Genomic DNA, 18,872 nt, shown 5'->3' with positions numbered 1-18,872 from the left:
TCCTCCCGCGGCTTGACGTCACTCTCGACACTTGTGCGACATTGACGTTGCGTGACCCTGTAGACCGCATAAAGAAATTTTTTCACCCTTCAAGATGCCGCCCTATGTTTAAGGAACATAAACATTTTTACAATATCAATCTCAATGTTTTGGATATTTTGTGATGCTGGGCTGCCTGTGAATAACTGTAGCAAAGTGTGAATTTTTTGGCTGACAGGGAAATTACTGTCTTCCATATTTGGTTTGCTTACGCTTAGGGTGTAGCCATCCCAAATTCTGATCGATGTGATGTCACTCTGTTCATTCTGATCTCGCGTTGATTCAATACTGAACGGATAATCTCCCCAGAACAAAAACAAAAAATGTCCAGCAAAGCCAAGACGAAGAAGACCACCAAGAAGCGAGCTCAGAGAGCCACTTCGAACGTGTTTGCAATGTTCGATCAGTCGCAAATTCAAGAATTCAAAGAGGCCTTCAACATGATCGATCAAAATCGTGACGGGTTCATTGACGCTGCAGATCTCAAAGATATGTTTGCGTCTCTTGGCAAAGACGTTACAGATGACTATGTGGATGATATGCTCAATGATGCAAATGGCGCAATTAATTTCACTATGTTTTTGACCCTCTTCGGAGAGAAATTGAACGGAACAGACCCTGAAGATGTCATAAGAAATGCATTCGCGTGCTTTGATGAAGAACAAGCGGGCAAGTTAGACGAAGATAAGTTGGTCAACTTACTTCAAACCCTGGGCGATAGGTGAGGCTTGTTTATATTCTTTAGAGTATTTTCTTAAGTCTAAACTCAGCATGAGTTTAAAAGCACGATTTATGTCCCCTTGTGCGCATTGTAAGTTGGCTTTTGAATTAAATTGTAATGCGAAGTTCTTTCTCTGCATGTATGTGATGTTATGTGTGATTGATCACAGTTAATTAGTTGTACATTTTAAGAATGACCCGCTGGTTATCAAGATAACCATGCTCCTGCCTGAACCGTCTAGTCTGCGAGTGAAAATCGATCTGTTCTCTTCGTAGAATTTTAGATCTAAGCAGCAGATGCACGTTGCAATACTTTAGGGCGCTCGCTATACTGTAGGTACAATGGAACATTAATTGTGCTTGTTCTAAACGCCGGAACCGTCAAATATGCTGCGCCAGTGTTTGGCTGTGAAACGTACCGATCAGAAACGGAGAAACTCTGAAAATGTTGTGATCTTCATTTGATAAACATCGTGTTTTTGTATGCTGACAACTTTTTAACCCTTGAAGAATTTGTTTTGGCTTGACAAAGCGGCGTTATCGCATTCATCAACAATACAGAAATTGACTCAATTAGCACATCACCTATAAAAGCGCACAAGTTTATCTAGAGCTGTTTATCAGGTTTATATGGTAGTCCTAATCGATTCTACCGGTGTATTCTGCTAAATATCAGTGCATAAGAACAATTCAGACAGATAGAGACTGGGCCGTGGTTCACAAGGGGCTAAGATTCTTGGCATTCTGTCTCATAATTGCTGCCGCATACCTGAGGCGGTTGATAATTACTACATGTTACCAGATATAATTTGACTGGTCTTTTGTTCCACTACACAGATTCTCTGATCAGGAAATCGATGACATGTTACACGGAGCACCAGTAGATTCTAAAGGTCTCTTTGACTACGTCAAATTCACCAGAATTATCAAGCATGGAAAAGATGATGATTAATTAACCATACAGCTAATAAATTATCAGTTGACAAGAACTTTGTTTTCATTTTTGTGCAGTGAACTCTGTACTAGGCTTATATGAACATTGACGTATTGACTTGTTCCTTTAGGCAGTGTAACCAGTTTTTAACAAAAGTATTGAACATTGTAGTGAATTTTGATGACTGACTTGGCAGGTAACATGACTATTTTTTTTGTTGTTGTACAAACTTACCCAAATAACATGTTAAAAGTAGCAAGCAAATAAATTTATGCATCTGTAATGATGGTTGAGTGTTATGCAGTTTATGTCTGTCTTTTCCAGGCCTTAATCCCGGGGGGTGGGGGGTACTCCCAGAAAAGTCTGCAATTTTCGCTACCCTATTTATGACTTCACCAAAAATTTGATATCCTATTTATGACCGTTGCTCTCAACATAAGTTATGAAGGGCTTTTGTTGATGGCTTTATCGATAATGGTGAAAAAATAACTTCTTCTAAAAAACATACCCTATACAAGACTAGACCATACCCTATTTAGGACCAAAATGGCCAAAATTGATACCCTATTTATGACCAAACGGCTGAAAAACCCTACCCTTTGGGGTCACACATACCTATATAGCCCATATGTGGGAGTAACCCCCTGGGCCATAAGTATGGGTTACTGACCAGGAGTGAGGATTTATCATATGGGTAGTGCCGAGCGGGCAAGATAGCTCCATCTTGCCCACTCGGGTAGCCAATCACAGCGCAGGATTTGATTCATCTTGCCCGCTCATGGAGCTAGCCATATAATAATCACAATTAAGCTGGCAACATAGACAAGCCTGGGAACTAGCCAAATATCAGAGCACCTGAGCCCGGTTGTTTGAAGGCTGGATAACGCTATCCACTGGATAAATTGCTAGCCAGTGGATAAGTGTTAAAAAAACAAGCCATGGGTCTTATATATATGGGAGATACAGTGGCCTAATAATTAGCATGCTGGACTCTGATTCAACCTGTCTGAATTAATTTCAACACTGACTAGGGTCATTGTGTTGTGTTCTTGGAAATGTGCTAATAATGCAGTACCTCTTCAACTTGTAGCATAATGAGTACCTGGTGGGGGAGGGGAGGGTTTCTTAGCACTTCATCCACCCTCTACCTTTACCCTCTACCTTTGGCCTCTACATGCTTTGACTCCCACCCCCCCCCCCCCCACCCTCCTCATCCAGAGGGAGTAGCAACACAGTTTGAAGGACCTCATCCACTCATTCATTTTGGCCTCCTTGTGGCGTGACCCCCCCCCCCTGCCGCACGCAGCATAGAAAGAAGCAATACTAGTTGCTTCATGCTTCAGACACCATAACTGCCATTCTCTCTATGAAATATGCCTGCAGGGAATCATGGTAGTTGTATTACTATGATTCCTTGCCTCAGAGGTCGCGATGGCCTTGTGGTTAGTGTGGTCATCTCTGGATTGAGTGGTCTGGGTTCAAGCCCTGGTCGGAGACACTGTTGTGTTTTTGGGCAAGACACTTTACTCTCACAGTGACTCTCTCCAGGTCCTGGTGAATAAATGGGTAGTGGCGAATTTATTATTGGGGGCAAGTGTGTGATGGACGCATCCTATCCAGGGGGAAGTAGAAATACTCCTAGTCGCTTCATGCTACTGAAACCAGGATAAGTTCTGGCCTGATGGGCCACTTGGCTCATATGCAGACTTCACCTAACCTTACACCTCATGGAGGGAAATTAATCTTTAGCATAACCTGGTCCCACTGATCCTTAATCCTGATCAGATTATGGTATCAGTAGATGATGAATGAAGCAATTAAGAATTTATTGCTAGTAGCCCTGACTGGGCTTCTGTGCCACTGAGAGTAAAACTGCTGTATTTTTGTCAGGTTCACTTCATGTTCATCTTGTCCAGTATGTATTCATGTATTCATACATGCTTAAAGACACTTTTTCTGACTCACCAAGGTTGTGCTTTAAATCCCAGAAATGCGTTTACTCAAAATTAATTCAGTTTTGAACTTCTCACAGTTGAGTTCTAAATATATAACACCATGGGACTCAATGCCCTTCCATTAACTGTCATTCACAGATTTTACCAGTTGGAGCAGGTGCTCATTTTCTGGACAACCATCTCTTGTGAAATAATGACACTGATCCAGGTTGTTTTTAGGTAAGTGAAATTTATTGTGAACAATATTAGTAATACTGCAACTGTTTTTAAGATTGTTATAGTTATTTTTAAATCTCTTACACATATGCCAAGAATTTTTTTCTTAAAACACTTGCTCAGGATTGACTGAATGACATACTAGCATGTCATCTGTTTATTGACTTTGAACTTGTACCTTTAAATACCACTTTTAAGGCTTTCAAATGTTATGATGAGGTACATACAACAGTCTAACCTTATAACAAATTGATGGAAGGGCATAAGTATACCTCAAGATCTGCTTCTACAGTTTGAAGTTATGTTACTTGATTTCTGGGAGATGCAAATGAAACAATAATATCCTCATGGAGCTGATAAACTAGACCCTGTCTATGTGAAGATGTCCACCTTTGCTCATTCATCCTACTGTCTGTCACAAACTTAAACAGATAGTAATCATTCTTGCAAATGGGACGGTTAAATTAAAGAGATTCAACAGTATTAACAACCACGAACATGTGAAACATAACTGCAATGATTTAAGTTAGAAACCCGTCACAGAGATAAGCTAAAAAAGTAATGTGATATCATGCACTTTACCTATCAATCAAAATGTTTTCATGAAATTATCGGTAACTATTATTATTCCAACAGGTACTAAAGTTTTAACATTGTGGTTTCCAGGGTAACAGTAACTGTAATTAAAATCATAATTATAATATTTCTAAAAGTGTGCTTGTTTATTACTTAATTAAGATACCCAGCCTGAACTGTGGTTCTTCCATTATTTCCCTGTTTGTTAAAGCATTTTCATTACCCCATCACTACTGCCATTTTTAGATAATACTTTTAAATATATTTACTTTAAAACCTCCTGCCTCAGTTAGCCATTGCTATCCATGGTAAGTGAATGTTTCCAGTTTCCTTTGTTGTTTTCCAGAAATGTTGTTATTGGTGGTGGAAATGATGACAATAATGACAATGACAAAAACAGTTAGGTGGCAGCAATTTACCAGCCATTCAAAGACCATGGAATGTATTTTCCACTTTAGCAAGAAGGCTTCTTAATTTCTAACTAAATAATAAATTATGTATAAGACTAAATTCTCCCCACTATCATGTACAAAATGTACAATAACCAGTTAAGGAGAATTTTTACTCTAAGGTCAGATTCTCTTTTGACCTTTAACACTTGCCAGCCATCGCTGTATTTTTGTCTTCAACTCAGTGTGCGGCTGCACCATTTCAAGAGTAAGAGGACTGCGGTTGAACGGATCTTTCTGATCACTACAAGGTGGAAAGGAGTGTTTCATCACTAATAATAACAAATTAATTAATAATACAGATATTTCAATGCAGAGCCTTCATCTGAGAAAGTGGTTTTTAGTGGGTCCCTTTAAGAAAGCAAAAACACAAACCAAGAAAGGATCTTTACAGTTCACATAAATGTATTACTAAGGAAAAGAAATGACTATAAAAATTAAAGGAGCTCAGTCACGACATTTTGAGTTATTTTAGCCACATATAAAATTACCTTTAAATTGAAGGAAACCTGAAATTAGTAGCTTACTAAGATAGAAAAACACCAAAGAGACAACAATAAACCATAGAGGAGCATGGATTACAAATGACAAACTTTAGACTACATTTTTCAAGATGCACAAACCCCGACATAGCTCCATTAAGGACCCTCCTGAATGACATCGTGCTATCATTATATCATTAAACTATATGTTATATAACAATGACAAAAACAAAAACATAATTGTCTTCATAATTTGTGCCACAACATTTTTATTTCAATAATTTAGAGAACAATTTTTATTTACTGTTTTGAAAAACTGATCTATCAAAAACAGATTCCTTCAAATTTATTCTGATTATTGCACCACAATAATAGATTTATTACCTCAGATAAGCATAGAAAACTTGCTTAACATTGCTTCATAGAGTGTCATCTCAACATTTCACGTTTCAAACTGGGTTTTCAATTCTAATCTTTTACTAATATGACCTCTGAATCCCAAACTACCTTCAGTTGAAAGCCATATACCACTGCACACATAAATCTCAGACTGTTTTCTAGATCAAACACGTACCTTAGCAAGTGACGACAAATGGTTGATTTGTCAACCACATTATTTGATGTAGTTAGAATAACAGGATCACTCATCAGCATGTTTGTTATGGGATCAACAAACTCATCGGGTGGCTGTTAAAATGAAAGAATATTGTGCTGAGAATAATCTCCAACAACACTAACTACTGATTAACCAAAAGTTAGGTCTTTACAGGGAAAATCTCAAACCTCAACCTTGCGGGTTTGAGATTTCCCCGTAAAGACCAAACATTTGAGGTTAACGTTTAGTTGTTTATTATATGGCTTTTTTGCTTTGGTGTTGAGGCCTGTAATCGGCCTGTGGGCATTACAGAAGAATGCCCTAGAATTAGCCAATCAGAGTGCATGTTATATCGGTTACAAACACACACCATCTAATAATATGCTATAATTCCCAGATGATTAATATTGGGGATTTCATCTTTCCCAGAGGTCCAAGTTTTTGAGACATATTTGGAGAGAAGTGTTGGCCTTATTTAATTGGAATCTTTCAGTCTTACTTCTGGTATTTCTTCCTCTTCCTCTTGCTGCGCCAACTCTTCTATGCGAGCGGCAAGTTCACTAAGTCTAAAAATCACTGATGTTGGTCTTCCAATCAACCTGGGGATCCAAACAGTATTAGTAGTAAGCAGTTGTGATATATTCAATAATTTACTAGATTATGAGCCTGAGATTGCTATTTGATGATAACTGACAAGGGTGCAGCCTGAGTCAACTTCCACACGTAGAAATCAAGAGTGAATAATCTAATAATCATAGTATAAATCTACTAGTTGTTCAAAACTCTATTTAAATTCTCTTCACAGACACTTCAAAAACCCAACAAAGCAGTGGCCAGTTTGTTAACAAGTGCAAACCGCTAGGGTACTCACTATCTACAACAGAATAGATATAGTGAGTAGCGTAGCCAATAAGCGAATACCATTCGTGATAGAATGTTTGCACATTTATAGACGTTATACTAATAACAGATAACTCCGATTATGTGACATCCTATTTGCAAGATAGTAATGAACAAACAGTGTCAACCACAGTCTGAGGGTAGCAATGCATGATAGTGATGGTTATGCACAGTGAAAAGAAAACCAATACCCATAACTCACCACCCCCATCAACAGCCCCCTCTACTCCAAAAAAGTAACCAGAGTAAAATTAATTAAAAATTAAATCAATACAATAATTTCGTCTCCTAAAGTACTTTTGTAAGTTGAATCCTCTCAAAAGAAAAGTACCAAAAAAACTTAACATTGCCCATTAGACAAGCAAAGGACAGAATCCTCTGGCCTGACTGCAAAATCAACTAGACCCAGGCTATCATTCACAACATTACTTGAACACCATGGTGTTGATAGTGATGGAAGTAGTAACAGTGACAGTGTTACTTAGGCTAATGATGATAGTAGTAGAGTAAGAGGAGCCAGAGGAAAAAGGTGAGGAGGAGGAGCACGAGGAGGAGGAGGAGGAGAAGGAAAAGGTGGTGGTGGTGGAGGAGGAGGAGGAGCAGGACGAGGATGAGGAGGACGAGCAGCACGAGGACGAGGAGGAGGAGAACGAGGAAAACGAGGAGAACGAGGACGAGCAGAAGGAGGAGGAGGAGGAGAAGGGGTAGGTGGTGGTGGTGGAGGAGGAGGAGGAGGAAGAAGAAGAGGAGGAGGAGGAGCAGGAAGAGGATGAGGAGAACGAGCAGCACGAGGACGAGGAGGAGGAGAAGGAGGAGAACGAGGATGAGCAGGAGGAGGAGGAGCAGGAGCAGGAGGAGGAAAAGGAGGAGGAGGAGGTGGAGGTGGAGGAGGAGGTGATGATTGTTACTGAAGACAACCAAGGACACTGCCAAGTCATTTCATATTTATTACTTACTTTAAAACTCTCTCAGACTGTTTAAATAAGTTGGGGGAGTATGACCGTTTGTCTGTAGCCACTGCTCTGCAGAAGGATTCTTCTTCACCAAGGTTAAGATACATGTCAATTATATCTGAGACAAGTTGCTGTGGCTTGAAATGAAACTCTGATAAATTCTTCACCTAATTAGCAAGGAGAAAAAAGAAATCAAAGTTATTTCTGTGTGCAATCAAAATGATGTAAATTATACTCAAGAAATCATGGCAGATATATTACAAATAAGGCTTATTTGCTAGGAATGAAGAAATAGACTTGATTGGTACCTTCAGCTCACCCATCTTTGGTCCCACCAGTCTCAAGAGAAAGTAATTCAGCATATCAGCAGTCCTTCTTAGCATGCATCCAATAAGAAATGGTCTGTAAAGAGAGGGAAACAGTCAGTTGATAATACAATAAAGCACATCTCATGGTAAACATTTACAGGTTTACCGAGAACAAGTTGACAGTTGTAACATTTCATTGTCTAGCACTTTAAAAGGGTTTAGGTGTTGCCAGTAGTTTAACCTGTTCATACATCTTAAGGCCAGTTTTGCTTATGGTCGGTGAAAATACAATCAGCATTGCATAGCCTGAGTAGGAACTAGGCCATGGGTAGTGCATTTGTTGTAGGAAATCTGCATGGTTTAATCTTGTTCAATGGTAACAATTCCTTGTTGGTTATTTTTGCTTGATTATTACTTCTTTAGTGTTTTTTTCTGCATTAGAAAATTAATATTATTTCAAGAAAGTATATAATTTTTCATATAAATTTGCACAGCAAAATTTGACATCAAGTAAAATAGTATGACATGCCTCCTTTAACACACAGAAACAACATTACCTCTTAACCTGAGCTGTCATGTAGCTCAGTGCATGGACTGTCTCATTGGCCAGGATGTTGTTACTGCGAGCCATTCCACCTGTGTGTTGAAGCTCCTGCTGCATCTATCCAGTAATGAAAAGAACTAAGAATAAGGTAACTGGACATTGCAAAGTGAGAAGTTTGAAAAGTTTTGTGTACATTATGGGTCAGTTTTATCACTCTAAGACTGTAGTCAAAATTTTGTATTGGCCCACGGTCAGTAACCTTTTACTAGCCTGTTGGTTACAGTAAAACCCCACATATAAGAACCTGGATTTTTCCCTCTTAGCCTAAATAGGTTCTTATAGAAATGGTATTTAGTGGGATTTTAGGCTACTTAGGTTCTTAAATAAGTTCTTAATTTGATAGGGGCACTAGTGATCAGCACGGATAACTACTAATACAATTGCATTGTGTAATCCAGTATTGGCAAAGACATGATATGGTCTTCATTTTAGTTCATTCTATGAATCTAATTTTAGGCTAAATAGGTTCTTATGAAAAAGGGGTTTAAAATGAAAATTTTAGCCTAACAGGTTCTTAAATTTTAGGTTCTTGTATGCGGGTTCTTACTGTATTTGTTTGTGAACAGTTGGTGAACAGTTAGTATCCTCTCTCCTGAGAGCACTGCATTGTGTGACAGACAACAGAACTGGACTTATCAAATGGATGATTATTGCAAACTTAAGTTTGTGACAAAACAAAAGTCACACACACCTGTTGTTGTGCCTGGTCACTTAAACTCTCCCACTCTCCACTGTCTTTCTCTGCCTGCATTTTCTTTAAAGTTGCCATATACTGCAGAAACAATAATTTAATATTAAGTTTGGTGAAGTCTATGCAAAAGCAAAGTGATGTACAAGTTTGAATTCTCAGATTGGAGTCTGTAGCTACATTAAATGACTTGGAGCACTTGAGATCTAGCACACTGGATGGGATGCTTATAAAATGCATTGCAGGCTACTGTGGCAGTTTGTTTTTCATATTTCAACCATACTTTTTTTTGATAGATCCCTTTTAGCACCAAGTGTTGAAAGACACAATGAAGGTTATGTCACTAAGAGCCTTGTCCAAGAATAAAACACGTGGACTCTGGCCAGAGGTGGACCATTAAGCCAACCAGCTACAATTCTAATCATAGTGGGACAATACTTTTAGGCCGAGGTCAGAATACTTCTGTTTACATAATGCAGTTGTCCCCTTCCTTTCATCACAGAATTGAATGCTTAAGGTTCACAGAGCTGTGACGTTGTTCAAACTAACAGCTATTTCACTGACCATTAATTTTACACATTGGATGAGGGGCTAAGTTAAGTAAGGTGCTATCTGCATTTTGTAGCTAGTTTACAATTTGTACTTTTTGGGAACTTAAAATGTTACGAGAAGACAATAATAAAAATTTCTTGTACTAAAACTAACCTAAAAATGACAGTGGCACCTTTCTGCTAGTTGTCTTTCAAATGTGACTGTGTTTTTGCTGTTGCTTGTATTAATGTACCCCATACTTCATAGCTTACACAATAGCACTATTATGGCAATGGTCCTGGTTCATATGCTGTGCTTTCAAAAGCACATCATCTCAAAGAGTAACATACCTGAAGAGCTTCATCCAGCAGAAATATAGAATCATTAATCAACAAGTTAAGGAAGCGAAGGAACAAGGGTATAACATTTGATGTCATTTTCCTTCTTTCATCAGCTGCCTAAAAAGATAGACCAGACACTATTATTATGAAAGTGTAAGCTTTATTGCATATCACTGGATGAATAAATACTAGTATACTACTTTCATTATGTTGTTCCAGAACAAGGAACAACACAAGGAGGGTTTTCTGGCTTGAACCTCCCCCCTCATCCCCCGCCCCCCCTTTTGTTCAGTTGCTACCACAGGAAACCTAGACTCACAACTAGACTACTCAAGAGCAAAATAATTAATTAGTGTACAACAATTAATTACAATTAGTACAGCGAGTAATGCTACTGGTAGTATACAAATGGATGTTGTCTACTGCAGTACATGTATATAGCCCTATGTAATAGTCAAGAAATAAAAAAAAAAAATGATGCGTGTTTCTATTGAGTTATAGAAACACAGGTGAAAGTTTGGGAGAACAAGAAATGCTAAGGGAACACAGGCAAACAGGCAAGTCTTTCTACAGCTTTTTCCCCTAAACTCCCATGAGTATTTCTATACCTGGATAGAAAGACAGAGAATATGTTTTCTATTTGTTTTAGGAAAATCCACAATGAAAACAAGAAAACAACTTGTTCACCTTGATCATCAAAATGTCAACAGCTCGTGCTAGTTCTGCATTTATATCAGGGTTTAGCGTAAATCTACAAGCATTCTATCATGAATGCCGTTCTGTGATTGGCCATGCTACTGCACTATCTACTGATTTGTATGCATGACAGTTGGCTCGGGCTGTGCCCTCATTAACTATCATGTGATAAAAATCTTGAGCTCATAATCTAACTGTTTATTAGTAGAATTGTACTAGTATACTAATGCAAATGCTGTAATCTGATTGGCTGAGCCATTGAACACTATCAGCCATTAGTGTGCAGTGGCTGGAGGTCGTCTAGGAAATGACGACGTTTTATCATTCTTCCAAAGTTTTAGAGGAAAATTTCGATGCAAATGGATGATTAAATTCCCAAAAAGTCTAAACGAAGGACATTTAGAGCCCGTGATTGGAAGATTGAGGGCTTGTAAATGGAGTTTGAGGACTTCGCTGGAAAGCTTTGAGAGATCCTCTCCCGGGTTTGTGTTCAAAGCATGGCGTGAGCGGTGAGCCATGAAAAACAAATTTTTAACAATAGTATAGCAAGTGCTAACTGCGCTGTACAACAGAACACCAAAGTGAACTCTGAACAGTTTGTTTGAGCTTTTATAGCTAGATGCTTGTCTGCTGGGAAAGCCAGTAGAAAGAGCTGTACTACCGGACAGCTTAGCATTACACGTGTATACTCTTAGCCATGAATAGTGCTTTAATATTTTTGGCCAATGCTATCGATCGTTATAATATGCTAGAGGTAACAAAGCCATAATGTTTGAGCTAGAATACAAAGTATCTCAGAGTCTGCTTGGCCTTGGGAGCTTGCCTACACAATAGCTTTATTGAAAACAACGCCGCCATGAAAGGCTTACTGATTACGAGCGTCACGTTCCATTAACTATATTTTACTGACGTGACAGTAAAATTGCATTTAAATTCCCGAAAAGTCTAAATGAAGGACATTTACCATTTCTTGACTTTTAAAAAAGTTGAAATTATTGAAAAAACTGATGTGCGCAAGCACACAGCTTAAATTTTAAATGACAAGTCAATCCGAGCGATCTTTTTCGGGTGCAAAGTTTAATAATATGTCAAGAAAATAATTGGAAACTGTTATTTGAAGCAAATTTTAGTAAGAATTCTACTAAAACAATTAGATTATTCGCTCTTGATTTCTATGAGGTGAAAGTTGATTTGGCCTTCGGCCTCGTCAACTATCACCTCATAGAAATCTCGAGCTCATAATCTAATTGTTAAATAGAAACACAATTTTGAACCATTCAGTGCACATAGGTTTCTTGGGCTATTTTCTAAATGATTATACTGTGCTTATAGTGTTAAACAGCCACTTGGTCTTGAAGAGCATGTCTTCTTTAACAAGAGATGTGACCTCACATTATCAAATTGTGTTTCATTGCTTCTTACCTCATCCCCCAATTTCGTCAGAGATTCTCTGTACTTTTCTTCTTTCCACATAAACTGCAGCACAGAATACATGTGATGGCGGTAACCTACCAAAAATTACACAGTCAAAAACTTAGAGTTGAACCTCTACAGAGGCAGACTGAAGCACCTTGCTGTTGTCAAAAGCTGGTGTCATAAGGAAGAAGTGTATGGATTGCTGCATGGTTATGATGAACAATCCTAGCTATTGCCAGACAGCAGCTTTATGGACGTTCGCGCTAATTGTTTCTGCACATCCTTATCGCGCATGCAAATTTACACGCCATGTCATGCATGAGAGCGCACGCTAAATAACAGAATGAACAATGATAGGGCAAATGGCCATTGCCATAGCTTTGCCTGGATTGAACGATCTTGGACATTATGTGACCTCTGTTTTTCTTTTGATGGATCATTCTCTCTACCGATTTTGTATGTTTAGCAAAAAAATGAAGAAAATCTATCGACTAGAAGTTTGAATTATTTGCAAAATGCACCATCAAATTCCGTTCTTTTTAGCTCTTCATTTATATCTGTGCAACGGTTTCAAAATGTCTCTTGAAGGGTTAAGTTTTGCAGAGACGTTGATAAAATTTGGAATTATTTACACAACAGACCCACTTCTACAAAATATGACTAAGATCGTTTGCCTCAGTTGACTCACCTTCAAAATTTTTAACTATAAACCCCCGTAGACCATGCTGAATTACATGCGTTAATTTTTCAAAATAAAGGTAGTTTTTCACATGCTTTATCTCTGAAACGAAGTTGTTGACCCCCAATTTTTTTTTTTGCATTTCTGAGACAAGTAACTCATTATCTGACTGCAGTAAAAATTTAAAAAAATCTATCTACTGGAAAAATTTTTGAGCAAACGTCCTTAAGTACTAGCTGAACTACACTAGCAGAACTTGAACCCCCTCCAATATGTCTATCAAATGGGATGATAAAGGTATCAAAGGCAAATATAACCAAACTATCTGAAGCCAGCTGATGACATCTGACCTTGTTAGTAATACAAAAACTATGAAACAAAGTTAGCGTCGCTTGCATCTTAGAAGCGTGAACACATGACGCCGAAACATGCTCTAGTTGGGCATGTCAAACGTGGCATGATTGGTCATCAAACATTTGAAGTTTAGCAGACCGTAACATGAACTTTCACACTAAAAGTTCAGCACACGAAATGCCAGGAAGATTGGACATTGAAGACCTCTTCAGAGAAATTGACCCTGACCTGTGTAAATATGCATACGCCTTCCACAAAGTGGTTTACTTCTAGTATAACCATGAAATATTGGAGTAAGACTTTCATAGTCTTTCAGTATATATCCCCAAAGGACATCAACGAAAGTACACATTACGGTCTGCTAAACTTCAAATGTTTGATGACCAATCATGCCACGTTTGACACCCAATTAGAACATGTTTCGGCTACACCTGCTCACGTTTAGATATAAGTGACAGTACTTGGTTTGGGTGATTGTGCATAGTACAGAGCAGTATTCCAACGTATTAGGTTTTTAAAAAAGTGTCCTGGGCCCTCATTTTTTTGATATTTCTTTTGCTATTTTATTTCATTCAAATTAAACTTAAAATTTTCTGTGCGTCCCAAGGACATGATGGGCACTGTGTTTGTACCTCCTCCCAAGTTTTAGGCATATATAAATATGATTTGTGTGTAAATGTGAACTCTGGTACAGAGTCAAATACCCACTAATAGTCACCGCCTTAAGAAGACAGTTGCAAAAAGAGAACTGAGGCAAATATCCAGCTATCTTGACTTCACGCTTGGTCAATAACTTGTATGTAAAGTTAATAGAGCTAGTATATAAAAATGTGGCTTACCAAACTTCTGCTCAAACTGCATTGAATGTCCTGTGAACTCAATGTCTACAAACAGCTGTAAGAGAGCCCGTGGAAGGTAGGCTGGGGCAACCTTGTGTCGTAAGAATGCTTTCTGCCTGTTGAACTGTGAAACAAACAACGATTTGAGTGTTGTTGGACTAGAATGGCCTTGCTTCAATTAGCCTGTTTTCTACTAAAACAGATTGGACTGAGAGAAGTACTATTCAGGGTCAGAGTGTTTTGTGAGCAATGCAATCAATCAGCCCAATGTTGATTTCAATCACCAGCATGGGTGAGATGGTCAAAAACTGTGATCAGAGGAAAATTTGTGTGAAAATTTTTTCCCTCAAAAGTGCATAAATTTTGCACGTGGTCTTCAATTTCATAGAAAAACAATTCTCTATATTTTTTTTACTGGTGTGCTACCTGTTTTGGGGAAAAAACGAGGACAAAATGGCAATTTAAAGCAGTATACATGCACTTCCTGAATCACAAAAAGTATGATATCATTGTGATATTTCATCAGTTTTGCAGAAATACAGCAAAAATGAATTTGAAAACCCACAGGTGATTGACAGGTAGATAGACAAGTGTAGGCATGCAATGTCAATAATCGATCATTACCATATTGACTGGTGAGACAGATAACAGACCAGCAGAGTTCTGGGACTTCTGGATTGGTACCAATGCCTCTAGAGTCTCTGCCAGTTTTGCTCTGAGATGTGGGTTTCGCACTCGTTCTGGACTCCTGCAAAAGAGACCCACAATTTAAAGACATAAATAAACATAATTTGTAATAGTAATTGGACTGAGTGGAGTACAATTCAGGGAGTAATTGTGTGAGTAATTTCAAAATCGGCCGAGTGCAAAGCGCGACACTGATTTGAAATTACAAGCACAATTACTCTCTGAATTGTACAACACGAGGTCCAATTACGAATTAATCGTATCTATAACAAATTTCGGAATTAAAAATGTCTTTTGAGAACTTCTTTTGGGCAAAAACATCTGTATCGCTTTTCATAAGTTTTGAAAACTGTAGGAAACAGTGCAAAGGAAGCCATTAAAGAGCACGTAATTGACGTGCGAATCACATGGGTATCCAATAACAAAAAGTTCAAATTGGTTACCTGTAATTGGACACCCACGTGACCACACACCGATTATGTGTCAAAAAGGTGTGCGGAGAACCAATCACGATCGAGAATTTTGTTATAGATATGATTATTAAATGTAATCAATGCATGTACAGTGTATGAACTTGAAAACTAAAAGTATTTCATGTTCAGCTGACAGACCAGATCAAGCCTATGGGAAGCAGGAATGATGCAGTGGCCAGAGTGCTTCAATCAATCAATCAATCAATCAATCAATCAATCAATCAGTCAGTCAGTCAGTCAGTCAATCAATCACTCAATCAACTTCATTTAGAGAGGGTGACACATGACAGTATAAACTAATAAACTAGTGGCCCTCCGTGCTTGCCTCCCAACAATGTGCCCTTGGTTCCATTCTGGTCATATGTGGGTTAAGTTTGTTGCTGGTTTCTGCCTTACTCTGAGAGTTTTTCTCCAGTTACCTCTGAGTCAGTTTTGTTTCCTCCACAAAAACAAACATCCCCAAATTCATGACCAATTTGACCAGGGTAGAGGACCCACATAAACCAGGTATGGCTGATGTGGCAATCCTCTCTAAATATTGTAATTTATCTATTTATCTTATAATTTAAACCCAATTTCAAATTGAGTCTGTGGCATAATTAAACTGCAAAAAAATCACAGCAGGTGTCTACTAAGTTTTATTAAAAACTGGACATTGGATAAATTTTATGAAATTCAAGAGTTTTCATTGGATTAGCCATCATGGTATATCAGCCATTATACTATGCTCTACAAACATGATAAGCGCTCTACAAATATGATAAACATAATTATGCACAATTTTTTGGGGTGTTTTTCTTTATATTTTATTTTCTATATTTCAGGAGCATTTTTAATAAAACAATTATTCCACTCACGCTTGATGGAGATGAGATGATTATAGCCAACTCATATCCGATGTGCGCTCATGATATAATAATATTGTTAATATTATAATTATTAATTTTACAATCCTACACATACCCCATGTAAATAATGAAAAATGTGACAAGATGGTCAAGAGATGATCCAGCCCTCTCCAGAGTTTCCTCACTAAAATGCCTTGAAAAGAGAAAATTAGTGACTAAATGTCCAAATGAGTCATGAAGTGCAGTGAAAGTTAGCCAAAAATGTTTAAGCTCTTTGCACAAGAAAAGGTCTCACCTGAGATCAATAAATAAATCTCTTGCAAGTACCAAATGAATGTCAGTACTGATAAATATTATTAATAATAATCCTAAACACATGGACAGCAAATCAACCTTCAAGAGAATAGTTCTTGAGATCAAGTACCTGAGAAAAATGATAAAGTCTGCCATGTTTTCCACAATGAACTCAGGGACAAACAGGAGTCCAGTAGGAGTCTGTATAAAGAAACATTAAAAACAAACAGTTGACTAAAGTTCTTCTGATCATCAAAGGGTAAAAGAATAAAGTCTGTATATGAGCCACGTGGCCCATCAGGCTAGTGTTTATCCCAGTTCCAGTAGCATGAAGTGACTACAAGTAAGAGTATTTCTACTCCCCCCCTGGATGGGATGCAAGTACATCACAGGGTTACCCCCTCAGCATAAGGTTTGCTGGTACCCATTTATACACCTGGGTGGCAAGGGACCCTGTGAGAGTAAAGCGTCTTGCCCAAGAACACAACTCACTTGATCAAGTGCACTGACCATGAAGCCACTGAGCCTCCACACTTCTGACCAATAAAGGCAACTTTAATTCATTTGATAAACTAGTTGTTATTCACCAGACTACAGTTAGAAGCAGTTTCATTCTCTTCAGATAATGTGTGGTTCTTGAAAGTATTCATATCCACCCCATGGAAGGTAACTTGAAACTACAAGGAGGTGTGGGGTCTAAAAGCCAAAACTTTCTAAGGGAATGTATAAAGTTTATAAATAACTGGAATTTCCAGAGGGGTTAAGACCAGGGTGCAAACCAAAAAACCTTCCCTGGGGAGGAAATGGAATTTTCTGGAACACAATACAAAATGCAATGAACTTGTAAACCTCAGTAGGGAGAGGAATTTCCACTTCTTTAAAAGATGTCATTTCATCAAAGCTATCACCAGCCAATGCCAGTTGGTTTAGCCATGATGCAGTTGCTATGTAGAATCGCAGACCAAGTTCGATTAAAGAAGGGTTCAGAAGATGTGTCTGTAGAAACAAGCACAGTAAGTAAGCTATAACCTTAAAAGTACTCATAACTGTAGAAATGATTATCCATTACGGCAAAAAAAAAAAAAAAATAAATAAATACTGTAAGTAACAAACAAAATGGTTAATAAAATGGTACACCAAGAAACAAGTAGGATTAGTACTTCTCCTGGATACCATGTTACATTGTGTACCAGTTTCTCAACCAACAGGTTTCCCAGCAATCAAAAAATACAAAGACCATTGGTAATAAATTATATATTATTTATATGCTGTGACTACATGGACGGTCATTTTAAATTTATTAACTTTCCTGTCCTTTGCGAGAGACTTTAACATTAATGCATATAATTTATGTGACAAAGGAAATTTTTAGAATGATCACGATGTTTATAAAATTGTAGATAGATCTCGGTTTGAGATTTTCCCATAAAGACCTCACTCTTGGTTGATAAGTGTTTTGTTCACAAAAGAATGTGTGTTATTTTGAGGCTGCTCATACTCAGGTATGTATGAATCATTAGACTTAACTTATTTGCATATTCTATCAGTTTATTGCAATCAGCTTTCTTGTAATGGTTTCCTTTAGATTTCGTTTTGCTGTAGCTCTCTTGAGTCACCGGGTACATGTAAGTGTTAGCCATTGGGCATCGAACTTTGCTTAATTGTTTTTCTTTCCTTTAGTTTCATGCCTTTGTTAATATTTCTAGATTTGAAAGTAATTACCGACAAATAGAATTAACTTGTTGTGACTTACGTAAGCATTGACTGATATTTTCATAACTGTTACAGTGAATTATACAGCGAGCGAAACAATAAGTAGTTAAGAATTTGAATTAAGACACAGGGTCATCACGAGACACAATGAAATAATTATAGCGTCATCTTGGAGGGAAGAAATGCTGAAAAATAATTGGGAAATGTTACTGTTTGATTTAATAGAAGCTGTTTGGAATGAATCTTTTCCTAACCCTCCAAGGAACTTTACATTTAGTGAACTCACCTTTAGTGACAGTTGTTTGATGATGCTATTTTCAAACTGAACTTTCAGTCTCTCGACCAACACTCCTTCAGAACCATGTGCTGCAGCATCTTGATACACCTGCTGCATCTGTGAGAGAAACAAAAATTCTTTAGCATCACCCTACTGTTACTATGACCAGTGGAAAAAGATATCACATATCAATCTGCATTAAAAGGTAAGCTAACTTTGTTCTACACTACAAAGGGTAAACCAACCTGAAGGCCTATTTACACAACAAAAAGGTTTTTAGTATGGTTATAAGTATCAAAAAGAGG

General features: G+C 37.8%; 2 protein-coding genes across 2 annotated transcripts in view; one reads left to right on the top strand and one right to left on the bottom strand.

Moving 5' to 3' along the window:
- Positions 1-272: 272 nt before the first annotated feature.
- Positions 273-1,976, top strand: LOC110063482 (myosin regulatory light polypeptide 9-like). Its single transcript, XM_020770469.2, has 2 exons — positions 273-760; positions 1,597-1,976. Exons 1-2 carry the CDS (start codon positions 363-365, stop codon positions 1,709-1,711), a joined length of 513 nt encoding a protein of 170 aa, XP_020626128.1. The 5' UTR covers positions 273-362; the 3' UTR covers positions 1,712-1,976.
- A 1,881-nt stretch (positions 1,977-3,857) lies between these two features.
- Positions 3,858-18,872, bottom strand: part of LOC110063485 (ubiquitin conjugation factor E4 A-like) — a 29,226-nt gene continuing 14,211 nt past the window's right edge. The window contains exons 15-29 of the mRNA XM_020770478.2: positions 18,577-18,684; positions 17,427-17,573; positions 16,708-16,778; positions 16,399-16,476; positions 14,900-15,023; positions 14,276-14,399; positions 12,410-12,495; positions 10,301-10,408; positions 9,423-9,503; positions 8,685-8,788; positions 8,128-8,221; positions 7,823-7,986; positions 6,466-6,565; positions 5,946-6,058; positions 3,858-5,133 (exon numbers count right to left, since the gene is read on the bottom strand). Of these exons, the coding sequence (XP_020626137.2) occupies positions 5,013-5,133; positions 5,946-6,058; positions 6,466-6,565; positions 7,823-7,986; positions 8,128-8,221; positions 8,685-8,788; positions 9,423-9,503; positions 10,301-10,408; positions 12,410-12,495; positions 14,276-14,399; positions 14,900-15,023; positions 16,399-16,476; positions 16,708-16,778; positions 17,427-17,573; positions 18,577-18,684 (1,623 nt within the window). The 3' untranslated portion in view covers positions 3,858-5,012. The remainder of the gene's footprint in view (positions 5,134-5,945; positions 6,059-6,465; positions 6,566-7,822; positions 7,987-8,127; positions 8,222-8,684; positions 8,789-9,422; positions 9,504-10,300; positions 10,409-12,409; positions 12,496-14,275; positions 14,400-14,899; positions 15,024-16,398; positions 16,477-16,707; positions 16,779-17,426; positions 17,574-18,576; positions 18,685-18,872) is intronic.

The sequence above is a fragment of the Orbicella faveolata genome, unplaced genomic scaffold (assembly GCF_042242905.1).
Source record: "Orbicella faveolata isolate gen_17 unplaced genomic scaffold, um_ofav_v1 contig_15, whole genome shotgun sequence".
Classification (NCBI taxonomy): domain Eukaryota; kingdom Metazoa; phylum Cnidaria; class Anthozoa; order Scleractinia; family Merulinidae; genus Orbicella; species Orbicella faveolata.
Note: the sequence above shows the minus strand (reverse complement) of the source record. Positions and strands in the feature narration are given on the sequence as shown.